Source organism: Callorhinus ursinus, unplaced genomic scaffold (genome assembly GCF_003265705.2).
Source record: "Callorhinus ursinus isolate GAN/ISIS: 27379988/994484 unplaced genomic scaffold, GSC_fseal_2.0 scaffold11, whole genome shotgun sequence".
In the NCBI taxonomy this organism is placed as follows: Eukaryota; Metazoa; Chordata; class Mammalia; order Carnivora; family Otariidae; genus Callorhinus; species Callorhinus ursinus.
In genome coordinates this window covers 27155676-27175573 of record NW_027397073.1, presented here as the reverse complement: position 1 = coordinate 27175573, position 19898 = coordinate 27155676, and the positions used below count along the sequence as shown (strand labels likewise).

General features: G+C 41.1%; 1 protein-coding gene across 2 annotated transcripts in view; it reads right to left on the bottom strand.

The window, feature by feature from the left end:
- The window catches only part of EPG5 (ectopic P-granules 5 autophagy tethering factor), a 105407-nt gene that overhangs the window by 23237 nt on the left and 62272 nt on the right, over window positions 1-19898 (bottom strand). The window contains exons 28-35 of one of the 2 annotated variants that reach the window (XM_025886859.2): window positions 13418-13560; window positions 11642-11798; window positions 9202-9396; window positions 7908-8121; window positions 5702-5850; window positions 4932-5133; window positions 4297-4369; window positions 2784-2887 (exon numbers count right to left, since the gene is read on the bottom strand). In XM_025886859.2, coding sequence (XP_025742644.2) covers window positions 2784-2887; window positions 4297-4369; window positions 4932-5133; window positions 5702-5850; window positions 7908-8121; window positions 9202-9396; window positions 11642-11798; window positions 13418-13560 — 1237 coding nt within the window. The remainder of the gene's footprint in view (window positions 1-2783; window positions 2888-4296; window positions 4370-4931; window positions 5134-5701; window positions 5851-7907; window positions 8122-9201; window positions 9397-11641; window positions 11799-13417; window positions 13561-19898) is intronic. The other variant, XM_025886861.2, reaches the window with a different exon arrangement.

The following is a 19898-nucleotide window of genomic DNA, read 5'->3' as shown; positions in this document are numbered from 1 at the left end:
TAAAAGGTCAATCAAAAGTACCAGATGATGGGGTGCCTGGGTGGCTCAGTCAGTTGGGCTTCCAACTCTTGATTTCAGCTCAGGTCATGACCTCAGGATCATGAGATCGAGCCCCAAGTCAGGATCCATGCTGGGTGTGGAGCCTGCTTGGGATTCTCTCTCTCCTTTCTGCCCCCGCCAACCCCCTGTGTGCTCTCTCTTAAAAAAAAAAAAAATATATATATATATATATACACGTGTGTGTATGTGTGTATATATATTAGATGAGGTATATCTAGATAATGGAATACTGTTCAGTGCTAAAAGGAATGAACTATCAAGCCATGTAAAGACTCGGAGGAACTTAAATGCGTATCACTAAGTGAAAGAAACCCATATGAAAAGCTACATAATATATGATTCCAACGATTTGGCTACTTGGCATTTTAGAAAAGCTAAAACTATGGAGACAAGAAAAAAAAATCAGCGGTCACCTAGAATTAGCTGGGAGAGAGGGGAGAGTAGGCAGAACAGAGAGGATCCTTAGGGCCATGAAACTACTTTGTAGGATACTGTAATGGTGGATATGCGTCATTACACAGCTGTCAAAGTCCACACAATGTACAATGCCAAGAGTGGATGGTAACGTAAACTCTGCACTTTGGGTGACAATGAGGTGTCAGTGTAGGCCCATCAGCTGTAACCAGCATACCACTCTGGTGGGGGGTGTTGATAGGAGGGGAGGTTGTGTGTGGGAGGTGTGTGTCAGGGGGGTCATATGGGCACTCCATGTACTTTCTGCTCAATTTGGCTGCAAACCTAAATCTGTTCTGCACACACATACACACATTTGTCTTTCAGGACCAAATGCCACCCTGTTAAGTTGGTGACTACGAACCACTGAGAATGTGGCTGCCACAGAGGCAGACCAGTCAGAAACAGAAGGTGCCCAGCAGGCCGCGCTCCTTCAGGACCCACTGCAGTGCCCGAGGGGAGCCAACAACTGAGCACAGAGTGGCCACTTCTGCCCAACATGGGAGCGGTCGGGTGGAATGTCTGCCTGGCACCAGCCGCTGGGCTGGCCACCCCTTGGTCGGAGCTGCACCGCAGGCCCGCGCACTGCTCTTCCCTCCCACTCGCCTTTCACAGCTGTCCCACCTGCGCGGGGGTCCAAGGCCACCGCCCCAAACAGATCTCTGGCATTTGGGCTCCATCACGGTGTCTACTGCCCAAGGACTCAAACCACAGAGGTGTGCTAGAAGATTCAGAGGCAGGCGAGAAACGCATGCGCATAAACACACATGCAAAAGAATATCAAGTACCCAAGGCTTCATCTGGTAATGGAATCAGCGTGAGCAAGGGCAGCGAGGGGAGGGCCAAGGACATGCGCGGAACAGTGCGTCAAGCGGTATGGCTGAAGTGGAAAGTTTCCATGAAGAAACCATCCCATAATGTTGAAGTACACTGGGCCAGCCATATCGGAATGCTGGGCAGAAACACGACACTTTAAAGTCTGGAAATACGAATATGATAGGATATAAATACTATTTCACGAACATCAGTCTAGTCAGTAGGCAGGAACAGAAACTGGAGATAGGAAAAACAGGAGGCGACTGCAAGAATCTTGGGCGGGGGGCTGCGCGGAACGAATGTCTTTATAAACCTCCCAATATAAAACATGTAGATACACTAGATAGAATAAAACATCTCTGAAAATGCAGAACTACGTTCGCTCAGTGGAAGTAAGCAGGGCCAGAAGCAGGGACCAGAAGCAAAGAGAGACCAGGAAACCTGGGTACTGAACAGACACTGAAGCCTCAGCTGCCGGTGGACGGTCAGCTTCTGTGGGGTTCTAGCAGCATGAGGAGTCTCCTAAGGACTGTGCCCTCACTGAAAGAGCAGGTCAGGGTAAGATCTCTGCCATCACCTTGACTCAGAGCCAAGGAGGGGAACAAGTTGACAAGTTCACTGAGGCACACCGGCAAGTCAGCCTGGGGTTTGACTGTTTACAGCACAACCGTGAGAAACCACAAGCCAACGAATTACACAACTCCCATCGGCAACAAATGCAGATCTCTTCTGGAGGACACACCCTCAAGCCCTTGTCTTTATGGAATTCCCAGAGAAAATCTCTCTAAATGTGGGCTCACAATACAAAATTTAAAAATCCACAAGGAAATAAGCCTCTAAGTATAAGAATCTGAAGGAACATCTAACTTGTTGTAGCATAAGCCATCCCCAACGGTAACTTCAGTTATTGCAAACAGATCATAAAGGAAACTATGTTTAAACATTTCAAACAAACAAAAACTAGAATTTTAAACAAAAGAAATAATATGCTATCAAAAGGGAGGATAGGTTTTTAAAAAAAAAAACATGACTTCTAGAAATTGAAATAAATCCAAAGGCTTTTTTTTTTTTTAAAGCAGATGAGACACAGCTGGAGAGACTAAGTGGAAGAGAGTCCCCAAGAATTCACCCAAAATGAAGCACAAAAAGAAAACACGAAAAAGAAGCTGGAGTCACAGAAGATAGAATGAGGTTGAACATGAGGGACAGAGAGTATTTGAAGAGAATGGCTGCCTATATTCCAAGGCTGATGCAGCTCAGAGCTACCTTACAAACAATAAGAGATTACAAACTTCACACCAACCAACTTATCAGGGACCTCCTCTGGTCAAAGATGACTGCCTCTCAACTAAAATAAAATTAAACAAAGTAGGAAAAGCAGAGGCAAAAGAGTAACCGAATGATTTAGGAAAAAAGTGTTAACTAACCAGAGACATAACATCACATCTTCCTACCTTTAAAACTCTCGTGCAAGGAGTCAATACAGTCCGTGAACAACTGCACAATGCTTAAGGCCACCATAGCATCACTCTCCAGCCAGGGGTAATGTCGTTGGCTGCTTTAAACAAAAGAAGCACACGCTTAGAAAGGAAAGCACCATGATTAAATCACTCTAGGTCCCAGAGTCTAGGGACTGCCTCAGTCCTACAGATCACTGTATTATGTAGCCCCAAAACACATTCTGACCACTTTAACCGCTGTGAATTCCTGGAGATGAATCGTAGCTCATAATAACAATCACACAATTTTATTTACTTTCTTTCTAAACCTTTATTCCAATGCAATTACATTTCAGAAATGTGTTATCTACATAGATTAACACCTTTTTATATTCAATTTACACCCCTGTGTATCTCGGTTATATTTCAAATGCCTCAGACACGTGCCACTAAGTGGCTTCAACAGTTTGTCTACCTAAAACATGGAAAAAAAGAAAAAAAAAAAATCCACGTAACCCAAAGATGGCCAAAAATGGACAGATTTCGAAATAACCAAAGAAAAAAACTCTTTATGTGATCATTTTAGTTTCTGAATTGGGCCCAGAAAATTCAATGTCAAAATAAATCCCATTAATTCTTCCTGGAAATAAACAGCACAGTCTGCATTACTGCCAGGAGTCAGCGCAGAATCCTGAAGCTTGCAGATTAAGGATAGTCCTCTAGCAAACGCAAAGATCCAGAACCTTTTCTATTTTCCTCAGCGAGCTCTCGGAGCAGCATGGGTTAATGCCAAGAGTCCTGACAGGGGAGTCGGAAGCCCTGAGCTCTGTTCCTGGTTCTGGCCCTCACTGGTGGTGGGACTAGAGCAAGCCACTCATGTTTTCTGAGTCTCAGGAACAGATTAATATTTGTGAAAACACCTTAAATACTGTGATATCTAGCAGTTGTAATTTTAACAAACTCCTGACAAACTGACCTAGCTTTGTTTGTATGCGTTTAGGGGAAAATAGACTCAGAAGGCAATTCCTGGCATGTGAACAGTTCTACACCTCTGTTTTAAATGCTCATAAAATCATGCTTTCATTTAATCTCCAAACTCATGTGAAAGGGGTTCGCTGTCACCCAGTAATTCAAAAGCCAAGTTAGTTCCAAAAAATAAATAACTGAGGTACTGGATAAAATCAAGTTAAGTCTCATATTTTACAGTGGTATATTATCAAAATCTAACTCAGGAGAGTAACATCCATTTTTCTGAAATTAAGTACCAAAATTTATTCAACGTCTTTTTGTAGAAAACTGGAAATAAGTGTCTAGTTTTGCTTCAAAGTTAATAGGCCTGATCAACCAAACTAACAATTCCACAAGCAGAAAATGTCTTAAGTTTCCTTCATAAGGAAGCATTTTCTAAATTTAATATGGCCCTACCTAAAAAAATTAAATCCGTGAACGCATCCCTCATAACAAAATACCATCAGAACACTAACTCTATAAATTTAAAAAGAATATGAATCTCTGAAAAATGATTTACCTTTCATGGTCCTCTAAAACCAAGATCCATGGCTTAAAGAGCTGGATGATTATTGAATGTAGGGATCTCAGCACTAAAAACAAAGCAAAATTTTTAGAGACAAGAAACAAGCTCATCCTTTGTCAATATCATTAATAACGCTAAAAAAAAATCTACTTATTATCTGTATACTCACAAACCTATGTTGATAAACAACACATTTCATGTAACTAAGTAAGCTCACGTTTTCACTTGCTGCAATGGAATTTCCTGAGGAATTTTTATTACCTCACAGTGTCATGGATAATTTTATACCATACATTTTTTAAAAGATAAATGTCCAAATATCCAGAACCCTTTCCCAAATGAGATAAACAATAGGAAGAAAGAGCTGGAGACTGAAACCTATCTCCGTGTGCCGTGCCCCACAAAGGAGGGGCAGAGACAAGCTGAAGCAAGCACACAGGGTGCAGGTGAACATAGGTTAAGATACACAGGTGGGTTCACGCCTACACTATATATTTCCTATTTCTTCCTCTTGACACTCAGATATATAGTTTTATTGCTAAGGTTTAAATATCTTAATGTGTCTATTCAAGTCTCTTCTAATGGAAGGTCAGAGCACCTTGCTCCGTGGTGCACTAAGGACATATTACCTGTTTTGCTGCTGGGACATGGGTCTTGAGCCAAGCAGGCCATTTCTGAATCAAGCAGCCGTTTTACAAGATAGCCCAAGAATGTCTTCGTATCAGCCATGTAAGGACTCCATTTTGAGAATAAACCAAAGCTTTTAAAGTCCAATGTGGATAACCGAAGCTTATAAAAAAAGTTTGAAAGCCACTGTATAGTCTCCACTACCTGGAAGAGAATGACGGGTCAAAGAGTCCTTACTAAAGGTCTACTTTCAGCAGAGTACTAGGGTCGACTGTGATGGAGGGCTCGGACTTTGTAATAGAGCTGCAAAGGTGTTTGCACAGGAAAAGTAAATCAGCAGATTTCAAACTCTTTTTCTAAAGCAGAGGAATCATTCTTTCCAGTACATTGTCATGCAGCCCCACATCACGTAACACTGATGAAACCGAGGGCTCTGTGGGACGCTGCATGAGAACCTGACCACAGGAGCCAGGGGTGTGAGGTTAAGAATCGGGTGGGGTAAGGTGAGGAGGGAAGGTACACCCAGAGGGTGGGTCTGGGCTGCTCTTGAATGGGTGAGCAAAACAGACTCTGAGGTGTGAGAGAAAGGCAAAGGGTGCATGGGAGGAAGCAAGTGACTGACAAAAACACAGGGCTCTTAAAGATAATGCACAGAAGTGCAGCTTTTTTAGGTAAAAATTTTGAATGTGATCCAACTGTTTAAAAAACATATAGCAAAGGAAACAGAAAAGGAATGCAGAGACATAAACTTCAGACACCAAAAGCTACACACCTGCTTGTCAGACAAGAGAACATCCGGAGAGCTCTGAAGCACCGAGCTCTCTGCAGAAGCTGCCCCCTGCTGGCAGTTTGGAGCACAGCAGCCCAGGGCTCTCAGAGTGGCTTTCCAACACTCGGGGCTCAGCAGCTGCTCGGCGGAGCCTCATGGGGCAGGGACGGAAGACAACAGGTTAGCATCTTTCACAAACTAACTTCTTCAACTTGAATCAAATAACATGTGTACTTTACAAAGGAATGAAAATTCAATAAAAATCCAGAACTAATTCATAAAGACCTATGGTGAAGAGACTGCAGTAAAGAGAACCTATGAAAAGAACTGTCCACCTGGACACTTCACCTTCCTGGTTCCCAGTAACCCTGCTGGGAGTGAGCACAGCTGGAGCCATCTGAGCTGGAATCCGGGGATGAGGGGGAATCCCACCTACCAGCCCCGAACAGGGGGACGGTCAAGGTACCACTCTCCTGGCTGAAACTATGAGAGAAACAGCAGTGACAGGACAAGGGAGACTGGATTGCAGAAGGCAAGTGCAGAGTCCAGGCTCTCTTCTCATACTTACCCCTGAAACTCCACTCGTACAATGGGCAAAACCTAAAGCGACACAGAGACAGCATGCAAAATAGACACTACAGCCAGCACTCTGCTCCTGGTAAATCTCACATCCCAGCGGCCAGGACTAATACCTCCTCTGGCCCTTTCCACCCAGAAGTGGCCTGAGGATCACACAGGCTAACAGAGATTGGTAGGAGTAGATCTGAGGGGAGAGATGATGAGGCAGCTGCAATCTGCTGAGTGGGAGCTGTCTAAGGAACAGTGAAGGGTCTGTGTCGAATGGCTACTGTGGTCTGGCTCTTAGAGGACACAGCCCTGGAATCAAGTTACAGGTATGGGAGTCATGCACACCTAGAACACAGCAGGGAAGCCGGGGAAAACAAGTGGCTTGTCCATGAAGAATGAAGAGAAGAGACAAGCAAAGGATAGAGTCCCAAGAACACCAACATGGCGTCCAGGGAGAGAAGGTAAACCAGGAGGCTGGAGGTCACGGAATTGGCCAGTGATGGTACTGTTATTCTTAAGCCTTTAACTGAAATTACTTTCCTGGTAAGTATAAATTTCCTATTAAATGTAAATCAATGGTTGCCTACACACACTGCTTACAAGCTCTTAAAAAGGCTTCAGGGGGAAAAAAACACAATATATACTTGATCAAGTTCTGAAAATTTAGAACAAAAATTAGGCCAGCATGCATCAAAATTGTACAAATACATCTCCCTACCCCATTCTCCACCCACCCTCAACTTGCCTCCACAGAAACAATGAAAGCTTGAAGTACTTTGAAAACGAGAGCACACATTTCAATATTCTTCAGGTAGTTCAATATATAAAATCATTACCTTATTCCTTAAATGGTTTCTTATTATTAAGTAACACAAAAATGTGACATAAAGCAAAACTTAGTTTTCCATTACATCTATAAACTGTATGAAGTTCGCATGAAAAAAATACTATCTCACATTTATCCAATTTCAATAAAATTCCTACCTAGTGAAATTCCCAAAATAAAAAAGCTAACAACCTTTTTACTCCTCTTCTAATCTCCAATACTCTAGGAGAAAATTGCAGGGCGGGAGGAAAAAGAAATGGTGGGAATGTAGAAAACAACACTGCTCTTTCCCTTGGTGAATAAAAATACAGGCTACCATTACATACAGATAAAATTTACTTGCAAAAAAACAGGAGTCAAAAAAATTAAGGGGGAGAAAAAACCCAAAATTTATCCACTATTTGGATCTACAGAGAAACCAGTTGGCACAGTAAACATACTGCAAAGGAGTAACTTCCTTCTCTTACCAAATCTGTAGTCAGCACAGTAAGCAGGCCCACTCCTACCCTAGCCCAGTTCAGGACAGCTGCAAAGTCAAGGGAAAGAGGCGGGTGCATGACTGTGGACTTCAACACCATATACTAAGTGCTGTCTTGCTGATCAGGGCCCATTTGAACATTTAGGACAGTAACTGACCTTTTCTACAGACAGTACCCTTTTGGGCATTGTTCATCAAGCACTTCAGGTAAAAATTAGTGATTCTAAACTCCTGCGTACTGGTCTTATTTTTACATTTTTGAGATGACATCTGTAGAATGGTAAATGTCACATTAAATATTCACGGCAATCTAATCAGTATAATTAAAAGACACTTACTTTGCATCAGCAGCCTGAGAATGTCACTGTACTGGTCAGGGAACTGGTAGAGAAGAAGGTAAGTCCAGTGCTTACAGAAAAGATTAAATGGCATCAAAATATCTTCATCTGGTTCAAGGCCCCAGGCAGTAAGTGCCAAATGAATGGACTCCAGAAGCCTGGTACGATCAGACAGAGGAGGTTTAGTGGTGTTTAACCATTGCTTAAGATTGAACTAAAAAGAAAAAGAAATAAGAGGCAGTTTTATTGACACCGGAAAATTAACTGAGGTAGAGAAAACTATGTGCAAATTTAGTTTAAGACTCAAACATCACTCAACATTCAGCTTTGTATAAAGACTGAAACTAAAATGTATATACAAGTACTTAAAAAAATCTATGCAGGTCAATAATTAATAGGAGTCAGTAAGCCGCCACCTCTACTTCACCCTCTGGGATTACAGAGGCAGAGTTTTCTCAGCTATGCGTGCTTTTCTGTAATGTAAGAATGTTTGGTTAAGTTCTCCTTGTCTACAAGGCAAGAATCAGAACTCTGTCGTTCTGCCTCACTGGTCACAGTGCCAGAAACAAGCAGCCCCTTTACGGGACTGTCTCCATGTGATACAGTCACCTCCATGTGATACAGTCACATTTCTGAGTCTGCAGTAGTAACCTATCTCAATTAATAAAACTTCAGGGTGTTATCGATCACCTCCCAGAATTCCCAACTATAAAATAACATGTTTTCCCCCATTACAGACTGAGAGCAGTCTCTAGGCCCTAAAAAGCGCCTAGGTTTTATGATTTATAGATGTCAGAGAAATACAACTGAAGGCAAAATCACCAAGGCTCTGCAATTCTCAAGTGGTTAAGTAAATTCATTGCTTGGGCCTGAGTTAATACTCTACTTGGAAGGAGGACAAAGGCAATTTGCTTATATCTGGCTTATTCCAAATATGAGAGACTTTGATATATGACATCTCATTTATCAAACACATTTTCAGCATAAATTCAGTATATATTCAAAAGAAGGATGCACTAAATTACTATTATGAATATTTCAAAGCTGTACTGTTTCTCAAGAGGGCTTGGGAGCGAAGTCCTTTTTCTACTATGTGGAGTAAGACTGCTCTACACAACACAACCAATGCCCCCACAAGAAGCAGCTGCGGGATCAGGCTGCTTGAAGATGATACAAAATGTGAAAAGGGTCTGCCAGGAAACAGAACTCCAGGGGGCCCTTCATTTCTACAGAGTGGGAAACAGCACCAGATCCTACATTTCCATGATGGCATCAGCACGGAATCACATCTCACCTTGGTCAGCAGCATGAAAATCATATCACTGTTGTCCTCACTTAGAAACTTCACCACTTTCTCATAGAGCTGAATGAATTCCGCGGGTGCAGCATTGGGGGTGAAGAAAGGAGACAGCAGAGAGCAGAGCCTTCTATTCTTCAGAATGGTCTCCAGTACTTTCCTGCATTCGGACTTAGTGCCGCTGATAAACACCTTGAAAGAATTAGAAAAGGAAAATGTCATCAGATTTTGCACCGCCCTCCCCCCAGCTTTTATGTAGGTGACCAGGCTTTAAGGGCTAATACAGAAGGCAAAGAGAACTTTTTCTAAACGAAAACATGAAACAATCAAAAAAATCTAAAATCAACACAGATAAACCTAACACTTCCAATGATGGTGATATTAAAAATTCTGGATTATCCATGAATTTGATTTGGACAAGCCATAGAGAATTTCTAAATTAAAGTATTAGGATAATTTGAATCCAGAAATTTGCAAGGTACCTACCATGATTACTAAGTATTCAAAGTGACCCTGCATTTTGTCAAGAAAACAAAACCTCTAGGTTATAGATTTTACTGAGATGTGCTTTTTAGTACTTTTAAAAGGTTAACTTTAATAATTAATATTTAATCAAGATAACTTCACCATGTTTTAACTTGGTTCTAATGTTTTAAGTACTGGATATAAGTATTTAAATAATTTCAGGGTCAGGAAGGCTTTGATAAGCCAGATCACAGGCAGAAATAATAAAAAGCAAGACTGAGAGATCTGAATATATAAAAATTTTAACTTCCATAAGGCAAAAAGTATGATAAATTAAAGGAAAATGACACAGTAGAAAAATCAATTCCAGATACTAGGTTGAAAGTCTGAGGAGCTCTTTCAAAGCAGTCAAAAAACAGAAATTCTACAACAGAAAACATGCAAAGGACAACAACCAGCAAATCATAAAAAATAATTAAATGGCTAATAAACATATGGAAAGTCATGCAAGTGAACAATTACTCAAAGAAATACAACTTAAAATAATAACAAAGTACACTTCCCCTATTAGATTAGCAAGACTTAAAAAGAACAATCCTTCCTCACATTGGTTACAGTTTGCAGAACAATAAATTCAAACCCTGCTGATAGTGGCGACAGGTAAAAACTTCCCGGGGGGCATTGTGACAATCTACACCAAATGCTAGTCCCTCTGACATAGCGACCATACTTCTAGGAAATTATCCTGTGAACAAACAGTTCACAGAGATGTGTAAGAATATTTATCTCAGGCTCATTGCAGCAAAACAAACTACCTGAATAGCCATCCAGAGGGCACGGGCTCAAAACATCACAATATATCTGTACCACGGAACACTACGTATTAAATACCATGAGATCAGTCTGTATTTACTAACAGAATAATATCTAAAAGTTGAGTTTGAATGAAAAACAAGGGTAGGTTACAAAATAGCACTTGCCCATTTTTGGGTATATATGCCTATCTCTATCTATTTAGCTATATGTAGGAATACACACATACACTAACATGCATACACACAAGACAAACTATAACAAAATGTTAGCTATGTAACCAGTATCTTCAGGAGGTTAGAATTATGGAAATTTTTTCTTCTTTATACTTTTTATACTGTCTGCATTGCTTATGGTAAGCACACATCAATTTTAAAATCAGGAAGAAAATTTTAAAAAATCTATCTTAGTATCTGCTCTGCATCACCTCTTTATAAGTATCCAATAACGAAGTACTCATTCCACTGAAACTGGGTGAGAGTACATGGTTAGTGTTTACACATTTTCCATCAAGTGGCTTTCCTTTCTTTAATGACATATTTCACAACTATGCATGCATACCTTGCTCTTGCCTTTTAAAATATCCATATACTTAACAATAAGTCAAATAAATAAATAAGTAAATAAACAAACAAACAAACGGGGACCAAGAACAGCAACTGGGAGGCAGCAGTGGGGAGGTGGAGCAAAGGCAGACTGCTAAGGCAGAAGACATGGGATCCAGGCTCAGCTCCAGCACTGACCAGCTGTATTCTTTAGGCAAGTCATTTCATCTATTAGAGACCAGTTTTCTCATCTTTAAAATGAGAATGGTACCAATCACATAGAGTCACTGTGAGGATGAACTAGAGAGCGTTTTATAAACAATAAAGAGCTTCATCATGTTATTGTTAACATCACCAAAAGCATATGAAAGAGTTTGATGTCTCTACAGAGACTTTCAAATATGAGTAACTTTATATCTATTGTATGAGAAGCAAAATTCTATACCAACAATTTTAATCACATCTTGAGAAGTCAAGAATTCAAAGGGGCTTCTGACTTAGTAAGAGTCCGAAACTGTAATGTAAGCCTGAAGTCAACCCTGACCATATCTAACGAGGATGCTGCAGGAACTCAATAGATGTGAGTAAGGCTAAAAAACACAGAATGACCTTACCTGTCCCAAGATCTCAATACATGATGTAAAGAATTGCCTTGTGGGAGGATGACGCTGAGTTTCATCACTGACATAATCCACAACAGTAAAGAAGAGGCTAATGCCAACCTTCTGAACCCCAGGGGTAGGCTGCAACTTGTAGGCATTCACTAAGGCCCTGTGAGAAAATGTAGGTGAGACCATTGGTCTACAGGAGGAGAATCCAGACTTACAAGTATTTCTCTGGTACTCTACACTTCTCAAGCAATATTCTTAAGAGTCCTTCAGAACCCCATACAAATGTCACTTTAAAAATATTCCATGAGGTTGGGGCGCCTGGGTGGCTCAGTCAGTTAGGTGTCTGCCTTTGGCTCAGGTCATGATCCTGGCTGGGGTCCTGGGATCGATCCCCAAGTCAGGCTCCCTCTCAGCAGGGAGATATCCCCCGCCCATCCCCCCACTCTGAGAGCTCTCTAATAAATAAAATCTTTTTTTAAGTCTATATTATTTTTTTTTTTTTTAAGATTTGACAGAGAGAGACTCAGCGAGAGAGGGAACACAAGCAGGGGGAGTGGGGGAGGAAGAAGCAGGCTTCCCGCAGAGCAGGGAGCCCGATGTGGGGCTCGATCCCAGGACCCTGGGATCATGACCTAAGCCGAAGGCAGACACTTAACGAATGAGCCACCCAGGCGCCCTAATAAATAAAATCTTTAAAATAAAATATTCCATGGGGTATCTTCCAACTTGGCCCGACCCTCATTTTTAATACACAGAAATGATTTTATGTCCTCCTGGGAGAGTGGGAATCAGCTGTGTTAACATTCTTACCCTTATCAAAATTACCCTTTCATATTTTCTATGTAATTCATAATTTATTCTTTCACTTTGTGTATTCTTTATATAATACATATTTTTAAAAACAAGAACACTGAGTTCTCTAAATTTTAAAATCCAAAACACTGAAAAAGATTTTTGTATAGAGTAAGATCCTAGAATAAAGACACCTCTTCTAAGTCTCACACTCTTTTGAGTTCCTTTGCTGGTAAAAGAAACATTAACTTCTTGTTCACTTCATCTCCTTCTTCCCAGGTCCCCCAATCCAACCTACAAAAGGACTCAATGCCCTCCTCCATATCACCACCCCAATCTACTGGGGGATTAGTTGCTGGTACTAGAATGTGGAGTCACCTTAAATCAAAGGGCAGGGTCAACCTCTCTCCCAAGTCATGCCCTGGTGGCTTTAGGGAAGAAAGACGACATTGAGTGTAAGCCAGATGCTCTAAGAGAAAAAAACCACAATGGCCAAATGCAAGCTGACAACTACAGTTGAGAGCCCTAATTGCCCTGAGCAATTCCACTTCAAACTCTGCTCAGTATTCTGAGTTGACGATCATGATTTTCTGGGTAAATGTAACTATAATCTAAAACTTAAGCACTCTCTCCATGATTGAATTTCAATATGCTGTGTCATCTCATAATTCAGGGGTCAGTAAGCTTATTCTATCGAGGACCAGATAGTAAGTATTTTATGTTTTATGGGCCATAAACTGTCACAACTATTCAATTCTGCCATTATAGCATAAAGCCATACACATGAAGTAAATAAATGGGCATGGTTGTGTTCAATAAAACTTTATTTATAAAAAGAGGTGGCAGGCCAGATTGGGTCCAACGGCCATTGTTTGCTAATCCCTGTACTAATTTAATTAGTAGGTGCCTGGGGGTGTTGGTAGCAGGTAGGATTACTATCAGTAGTAGCAAGATAGATTTTTAAATTATAAAGCTCTCAAAACTTACGTAATCAAGTTTTCTGCATGGACCGCAGCTTCCACAGTATTAAGTGATGGTGGTTTAGCAGCTTCGGCTTGCAACTGCTTCACCTCTTTTCGTAAAACATGAAGCTGCTGGCTTATTGCTTCATTTTTATGCATACCTTCAAACTAAGAAAAATTTAAATGGTCAACAGACTTTTTTGTTCCTATTATGTTTCTACAGCAAAGATTTTATTACAAATATACTGAGTATTTGATGAAGAATTATTACTACAATTAATATCATAACTCAAAATTCTCAGTTGAATGGGACAGGGGTGGGGGAAAAAAATGTCAAAAAACTATTCAAGAACCTCAGGTTTTTCATGAAGAATCAAACCTGAGTCGGTTTATCACTGGCTCAGTCTTTTGTAGGATATGTTCTCTGTCACTTATGTTTGGACTCCCCAGCTCTCATCAACAACAGACTTAGTGTCTCCTACCACTGAGGTTTTCCTTGAAGCACACCACACCACTCCTCTGTTGAGCATCTTCCCCAGAAGCTTGACCCCTCTGTTCTCCCCACCCAACAGCACACACAGTTCAGCTCAAAACACTAAGGCTGCACATCTCATGTGTGCCACACATACAAAGACCGTGACACAGATGCTGTTAATAAAACACTTGCCATTCTGAAAGGAAGAAAGGATATATAATTATAAAACAAACAACAAAATAAGATAAAATACAGGAAGTGCACAAATCAGTTGCATGCCTACGAAAGAGCAGTTGACTGATTCAGTGGTCCCTGAAAGCTCATCTCTGATAAAATTTTTACTCATTCTCAGTAAAAATGTGACAAAGGAGAATTTACTGAGCTTAAAAAAAAAAACACACACAACTAAATCTATTTCAATTTAGAAGATTAGCCTTAAGATTACATCTCTCCTATTTGAGGGGATTGTTAATATCCCTTTTCTCTAATTAATTGATGGTGACCTATATGATAACTGCTTTGTAATGTCCTTTCTGGGATATGAATAGACGCAGAGCATATCCTACATCCAGGCTGCAACACAAAGACAGACCTAAGGCGGCCGCCGTGGAGGACAGAGGGACAAGGAGATGCCCAGCCTGGCAGGGAGGTCACGGATGAAGAGCACAGACCAGTCAGTCTAGGGAGGAGGGGTCCTGTCCTGGGGGAGTTCTCTGAAGCAAGCTAGGGAATCTGGACTTATCCTGCAGGCACAGCAGAGAATGCTGAAGAGATAACTTCTGAAGGCAGGAATGGTAAATCCTGCGCTCTCCTCAAATGGGCTCCCCCAATCATGTCAGTGAGCAACACAGTCTACATTTTCCTTTATGCGCACCTGCCCAAACCCAGTCCTCAGCCCACCACTGCAATGATTATAGGTACCTTTGTTTGTAAATAACATAAATACTTAATTCACAAATTTATTTAACTGAGGCCCTTATGTCCCTGCCAGAGTTATTATCATAAATTCCAGGTGAAAGGCTCCTGGAGTGCAATGGCCCGGTCTCTTCTGCTTTACACAGCACCCCAGTACAGCACGACTCTGACAGGATGCCGAGCACCTACTTTCACAATCATGAGAACTTTTTTCCATAAAACTCAGCAATGCTGTATTAAAAAGCTTTACAAAACTTCTTATTTAAGGAAAAAAATACACTGTCAGTCTGAATCAAAAGGCATAAAAGTGAATAACTAAGAACATATAATGTTAACAACAAGTATTTTAATTTTTGGAGAAATGAAAGATTAAATAATCAAATTACCTCTATTAAACCGCATAATGAATCAATACAAATATTAAATCTCCAATCTTTCAAATAAAAGACCAACGTTTAATAACCTAAAATGTGATCAGGAGTATGTGCAGTTGTGCCTACGATGTCACCAACTGCGGTTAGACTGGGTCTCTGAGGGTCGCAGCCCTTGGCTGGCCTGGAGAGAAGGCAGCCAAACAGGGAGGAAAAGAAAGAATCTGAGGGGAGGAAGAAAGACAGTGAGGATGAAGGGAAGTGGAAAGACAACGGATAAGAAAGAAGGACAGAGGTTCCCCAGACTGGGAAATGCAGGGACAAGACAAGTTAACTGGAGCTTCAGAACTGCCACCCCATGCTGTGGAAACTACTAGTGCCCAAGAGTAAGGAAAAGCAACATTCTCACCAAAAATACCACACAATGATCATTATTTCCCAGTCTACTTGTTTTTGTTCATTGCTCACAACTCTACTGAGAGTTTTCTTTGCTCACAAGGATGGAAGAGGGGCTGACTGCCTGGCCGCTCACAATCACCAGAAGTTGCAGACTACACAACAAAGCCGCGTGCTGGAAGCCCCTCCACTTAAGTCACTGTAAGGAGACAAAGCGATGGAAAAGCTGAACAAAGCAAGTAAGTTGTTACAATACTGCGAGGCCTTCAGTGGGTCTTTTCCATCTTTCATTTCTAGGACTGAGCAAATTTTTCACACGATAATAAATCAATCCTGGGTCCCACAAACATGCCCCACAATACCACAGTACAACAAAAGGAACCCTATTATAAATCACCCCATTTCCTCAGGGAGTATCACTGAATTATTAGAGGCTTCTACTGGGAGAGACGACTGCAGAAGAAGCACGTTTCACTTCCCATAAAATATATTTGGCTTTTGTATACCCCAAACAAGCTATACATAGTTCAAACATGTGCAGATGGCTGGAAATTTCCAGGGCTTTCCCTCTCAGAAAAATTCTATAAAGCTATAAAATATTTTCGTGATATAATCTGAAATCTTTGTAAATGAGCCATTTAAATATACTTATGCATTTCAATCTTAAAATTTATATTTAAAATATACAGTCATAATATAAATAATATAATATAAATATATAATTAAAGTCTGTGAAATTGATTTTAAAAATGGATCCAATCAATGAATTCTCTAATCACTGAAAGGGAAGGTGATCCTATCACACCCACTCAGAGAGAGAAAATGGTATACCTGTTAATTTAAATGAAATTTGATGGTCATGATCAGCTTACTCAGAATGATACAGCTAGTCTTAAAAATTGGAGCAGAAACAGCTAAAAGCAAATGGCTTCATTCACCAATACTGAGTGGGAAAGCATGGGTCTTGAATTGAAACAGACGTGGGCTTGAATTTCAACTGAGCCACTTACAAGCTGCGTGACTGTGGCAGGTCTTTGAGACTCTCTGAACCTGTTTCCTCATCCACATTTTGTGAAGATTAAGTGAGATAATATAAGCTGAGTCACCAGCATGTTACCTGGGATATGAGAGTGCCCCAGCAAGTGTTAAGAAGAAATAATGAACAGAGCTGGGAAATAATATAATATCCTGAAGTATGACCATCCTTATCACTCTCCAAGATCAAATGCCCAGGAGACGTTTTTATTAGAGCAAAAAGCGAAGCAGTGTGGTGCTTAAGTGGAGATTTTGTATGGAAAGCATTAAGTCGGCCAAATGAGCAATAAATTGGCCTAAGGTAAACACAATCCAAGAGTGACTGCTAATTTCTAGTAGGAACAAGTTCCAACTTCCAGCCAAATAATATTTACAAAATTCCTGAGGGTAGTTAAAATCTTACTGGTGAGAGTATAAATCTGTAGTCGTTTGCTCCTTCAAACACCTCAGTTCTATGGCACTGACTGTGTGAGCCACTGACAACAGAAACATGAGTAAGACAAGGTCCCAGGTCTCACAGAACTCAGAATATAGTCACAGTGACAGAGGTAATCATAATGCAAAACAAGTTGTAACTCAGCCTAATGAGTGATGTGCTGGTGGTTTTCATGTACTCATTCAGGGCCGTGAAAGGGCACCTATTATGTGCCAGGAGCCATGCTAGATGGTACAGGAACACAGACGACTAAGGACAGTGACTCTACTCCCGAGGAGTTCACACACTGGCAGGAGAGACAGCAGGTGACTAGCACAGCATTTATGCACGAGCTGCTATGAGAGACTACCTCAATCTGACTAGAGGGGCTAAGACCTCAAGATGTACTGCCTGACCCAAGACTGGAGAGATGAGAGGAAGGAGCTCTCATGCGACAACAGGAGTGTGGGACAACAAGTAGCACGTGCCTAAGACAAAAGGCAGGAACGTGCACGTCATGTTTAGAGAATGGAAAAAGCCTGAGTGGCTAGAAAACAATGTTTAGGGATCAGGAAAGGGTAAATGATGCCACTAGAAACTGATGAAGAACAGATTACGGGGGGTCCCAAGAGTCCTATTCCTTATAGATACTGGAGAGCCAATGTTGGTTGTCAGTCTGCAAATGCGATGAGCTCTGTGTTTAAAAAGATGAATGGTGGCAGAATGGAAAACAGACTGGACAGGGTGAGAGTCTATGGACAGGAAGCCTTACGTAATAGTTCAGGGGAGAAGTGATGTGGGGCTACCTGGGGGCAATGGCAATGGGAACGAAGAGAAAGCAAACAAATGTAAAGTCATTTCAGAAGTAGAGCCGGTAGGACTTGGAAAGTAACTAGATGGGATGTGTGAGGGTGGGACAATGACGCTGACGCCTAGGTCCCCATTTCCTGTTACAGGAAAAACAGGTTTGGAGGGTCAAAGCGGGATTAGTTTGGGGCCTGTGGCGTATGAGGTATCTTTGGACATTCACAGAACATTACAGAGGCAAGTAGAAATCTAGATTTGGAACTCACAGAATTCTGGACTAGAAAAGCAGAACCGGATTCATCAACATATGGGTTAGCCCTTTGGGGGCCATGGATTACTGAGAATCTACTGACGTTATGAACCCTCCAGAAAAAAAATTTCCACATACATTCAGGGACTTCACTGACCCACTAAAGACCATTCACACACCCACACTAGATTAGGAACTCCAACACAAATAGTAGGCAAAAGCCGCTAATGTCACAATGATAGAGGGGATCAGGGCAAGCGCCACTCACAACCAGCAATCTAAGGGTTGAGCTGATGAAGAGGAACCCTGGACAGAAACTGCAAAGTGGCTAGTGATGTGGAGGGACTAGAAGAGACCTCATGACCTTCAGCATTGCCAGATGATAGAATAATGTTAAACAGGATCAAAACTACTGGCTATAGCCATGAAGTGGTCTCTGGACACACAGATACAGAGGGGCTACAATTCTCTGTATAAGAATAACAACCTACCTTCTGTACGGCATATGCTCTCCCAGTGGCAGTTCCATGATGAGTCCCTACCCCAACATCCATAACCAAAGTCATCCATTTGTGTAAGAGACAGCTTTAGACTCAAGTACAATCTCTGACCAAAACTCAGAGCGAATCTGACTTGCATCAATTAGATAATGCCCCAGCTTCAAGACAGCAAGAGTTTCAACTATCTTCTACCTTGCTCTTCGCTATCAATGAGTAGCCAAAAAAAATTTTTTGTCTTCAATTCCTGGAAGTATCAACCAGCAAGTACTGCCTAGGATAGGCTTAGCAATTTCTATATAACTTTCTAAAGAAATCTTACTTGAATCAGACTACAAAAGCTGCTCACTATCCTCACATTTTTAATTTCCCTGGCAGATCTGCATCACCAGGCAAAATAATGGCTGAAGTAGATACCGTGTCGATATTGGTACTTCTAGGAGCCATCAGTGGGGGTTCCCAAGTTTCTAGGTCTTCCCAAATGGAACTAAAAGGTAGAGCACTGCGCAAACTAGTAAGGCCAGCAGAAAATCAGAGCGTGCTTTAAGAAAACTTGGATATTCCTAATGAGATTATGGCCACAAAACACAGCTATTTTTTCACATTCTTTAGGCTTCTATAAAATCTCCTTTTTTCCCCCCTCTCCTCTTTTTTTGCTTCCTTTCTTCAAGCAATCTTAGCATCTACCAATTTTTCTTTTGAGAAAAAAAAGCAGAAATATTTTTATGTTGTCTGTAAAAATAAAATCTAAACCATATTCATTTTAATTCTTCTTAATCATAAATCATCTGCTTTCTAATCTCCCTCTAATCAAAATCACTTTGAAGGAATTTTAGGAAAGGTACGCCTTTCTATTTCAGAATCAACAAAGCAAAAGTTTGTAAAGAAACTTCAATTCAAGGGTTCAGACAAATAAAGACTACTTCGGAAAAGGAAAAGTGCCAAGTCACTGGTAGGCTGGGAGCTAAAGCTCCCAAGCCTGCCTGGTGGTATTTTCCACCACAAGACCCCGAGAGTTAACAGGTCAGGCAAAGAGACCTGTTCTTTGGCTGGGGCAGCAAATATTCACAACTCTTCACAGAGTAAGCTACTGGCCAGAACTGGGAAAACATTTTTGTACTCACTTCACCTAGTCACTTACAAAAATGCATCTGAGGAGACTTCCCCTCTCTGTATAGAATTAACAGCCTGGCAAAGATATGTAATTCCAAAATAAGGAAAAATACCGTATTTGTGAAGGCACAGATTGGAAGACACCCTTTTTAATTAGAACTGGATACATTTCAGCTTTTTTCGCACCAACTCAAAACTCCATCCAAAATTGACAGACTTGTCTTCCAGCACT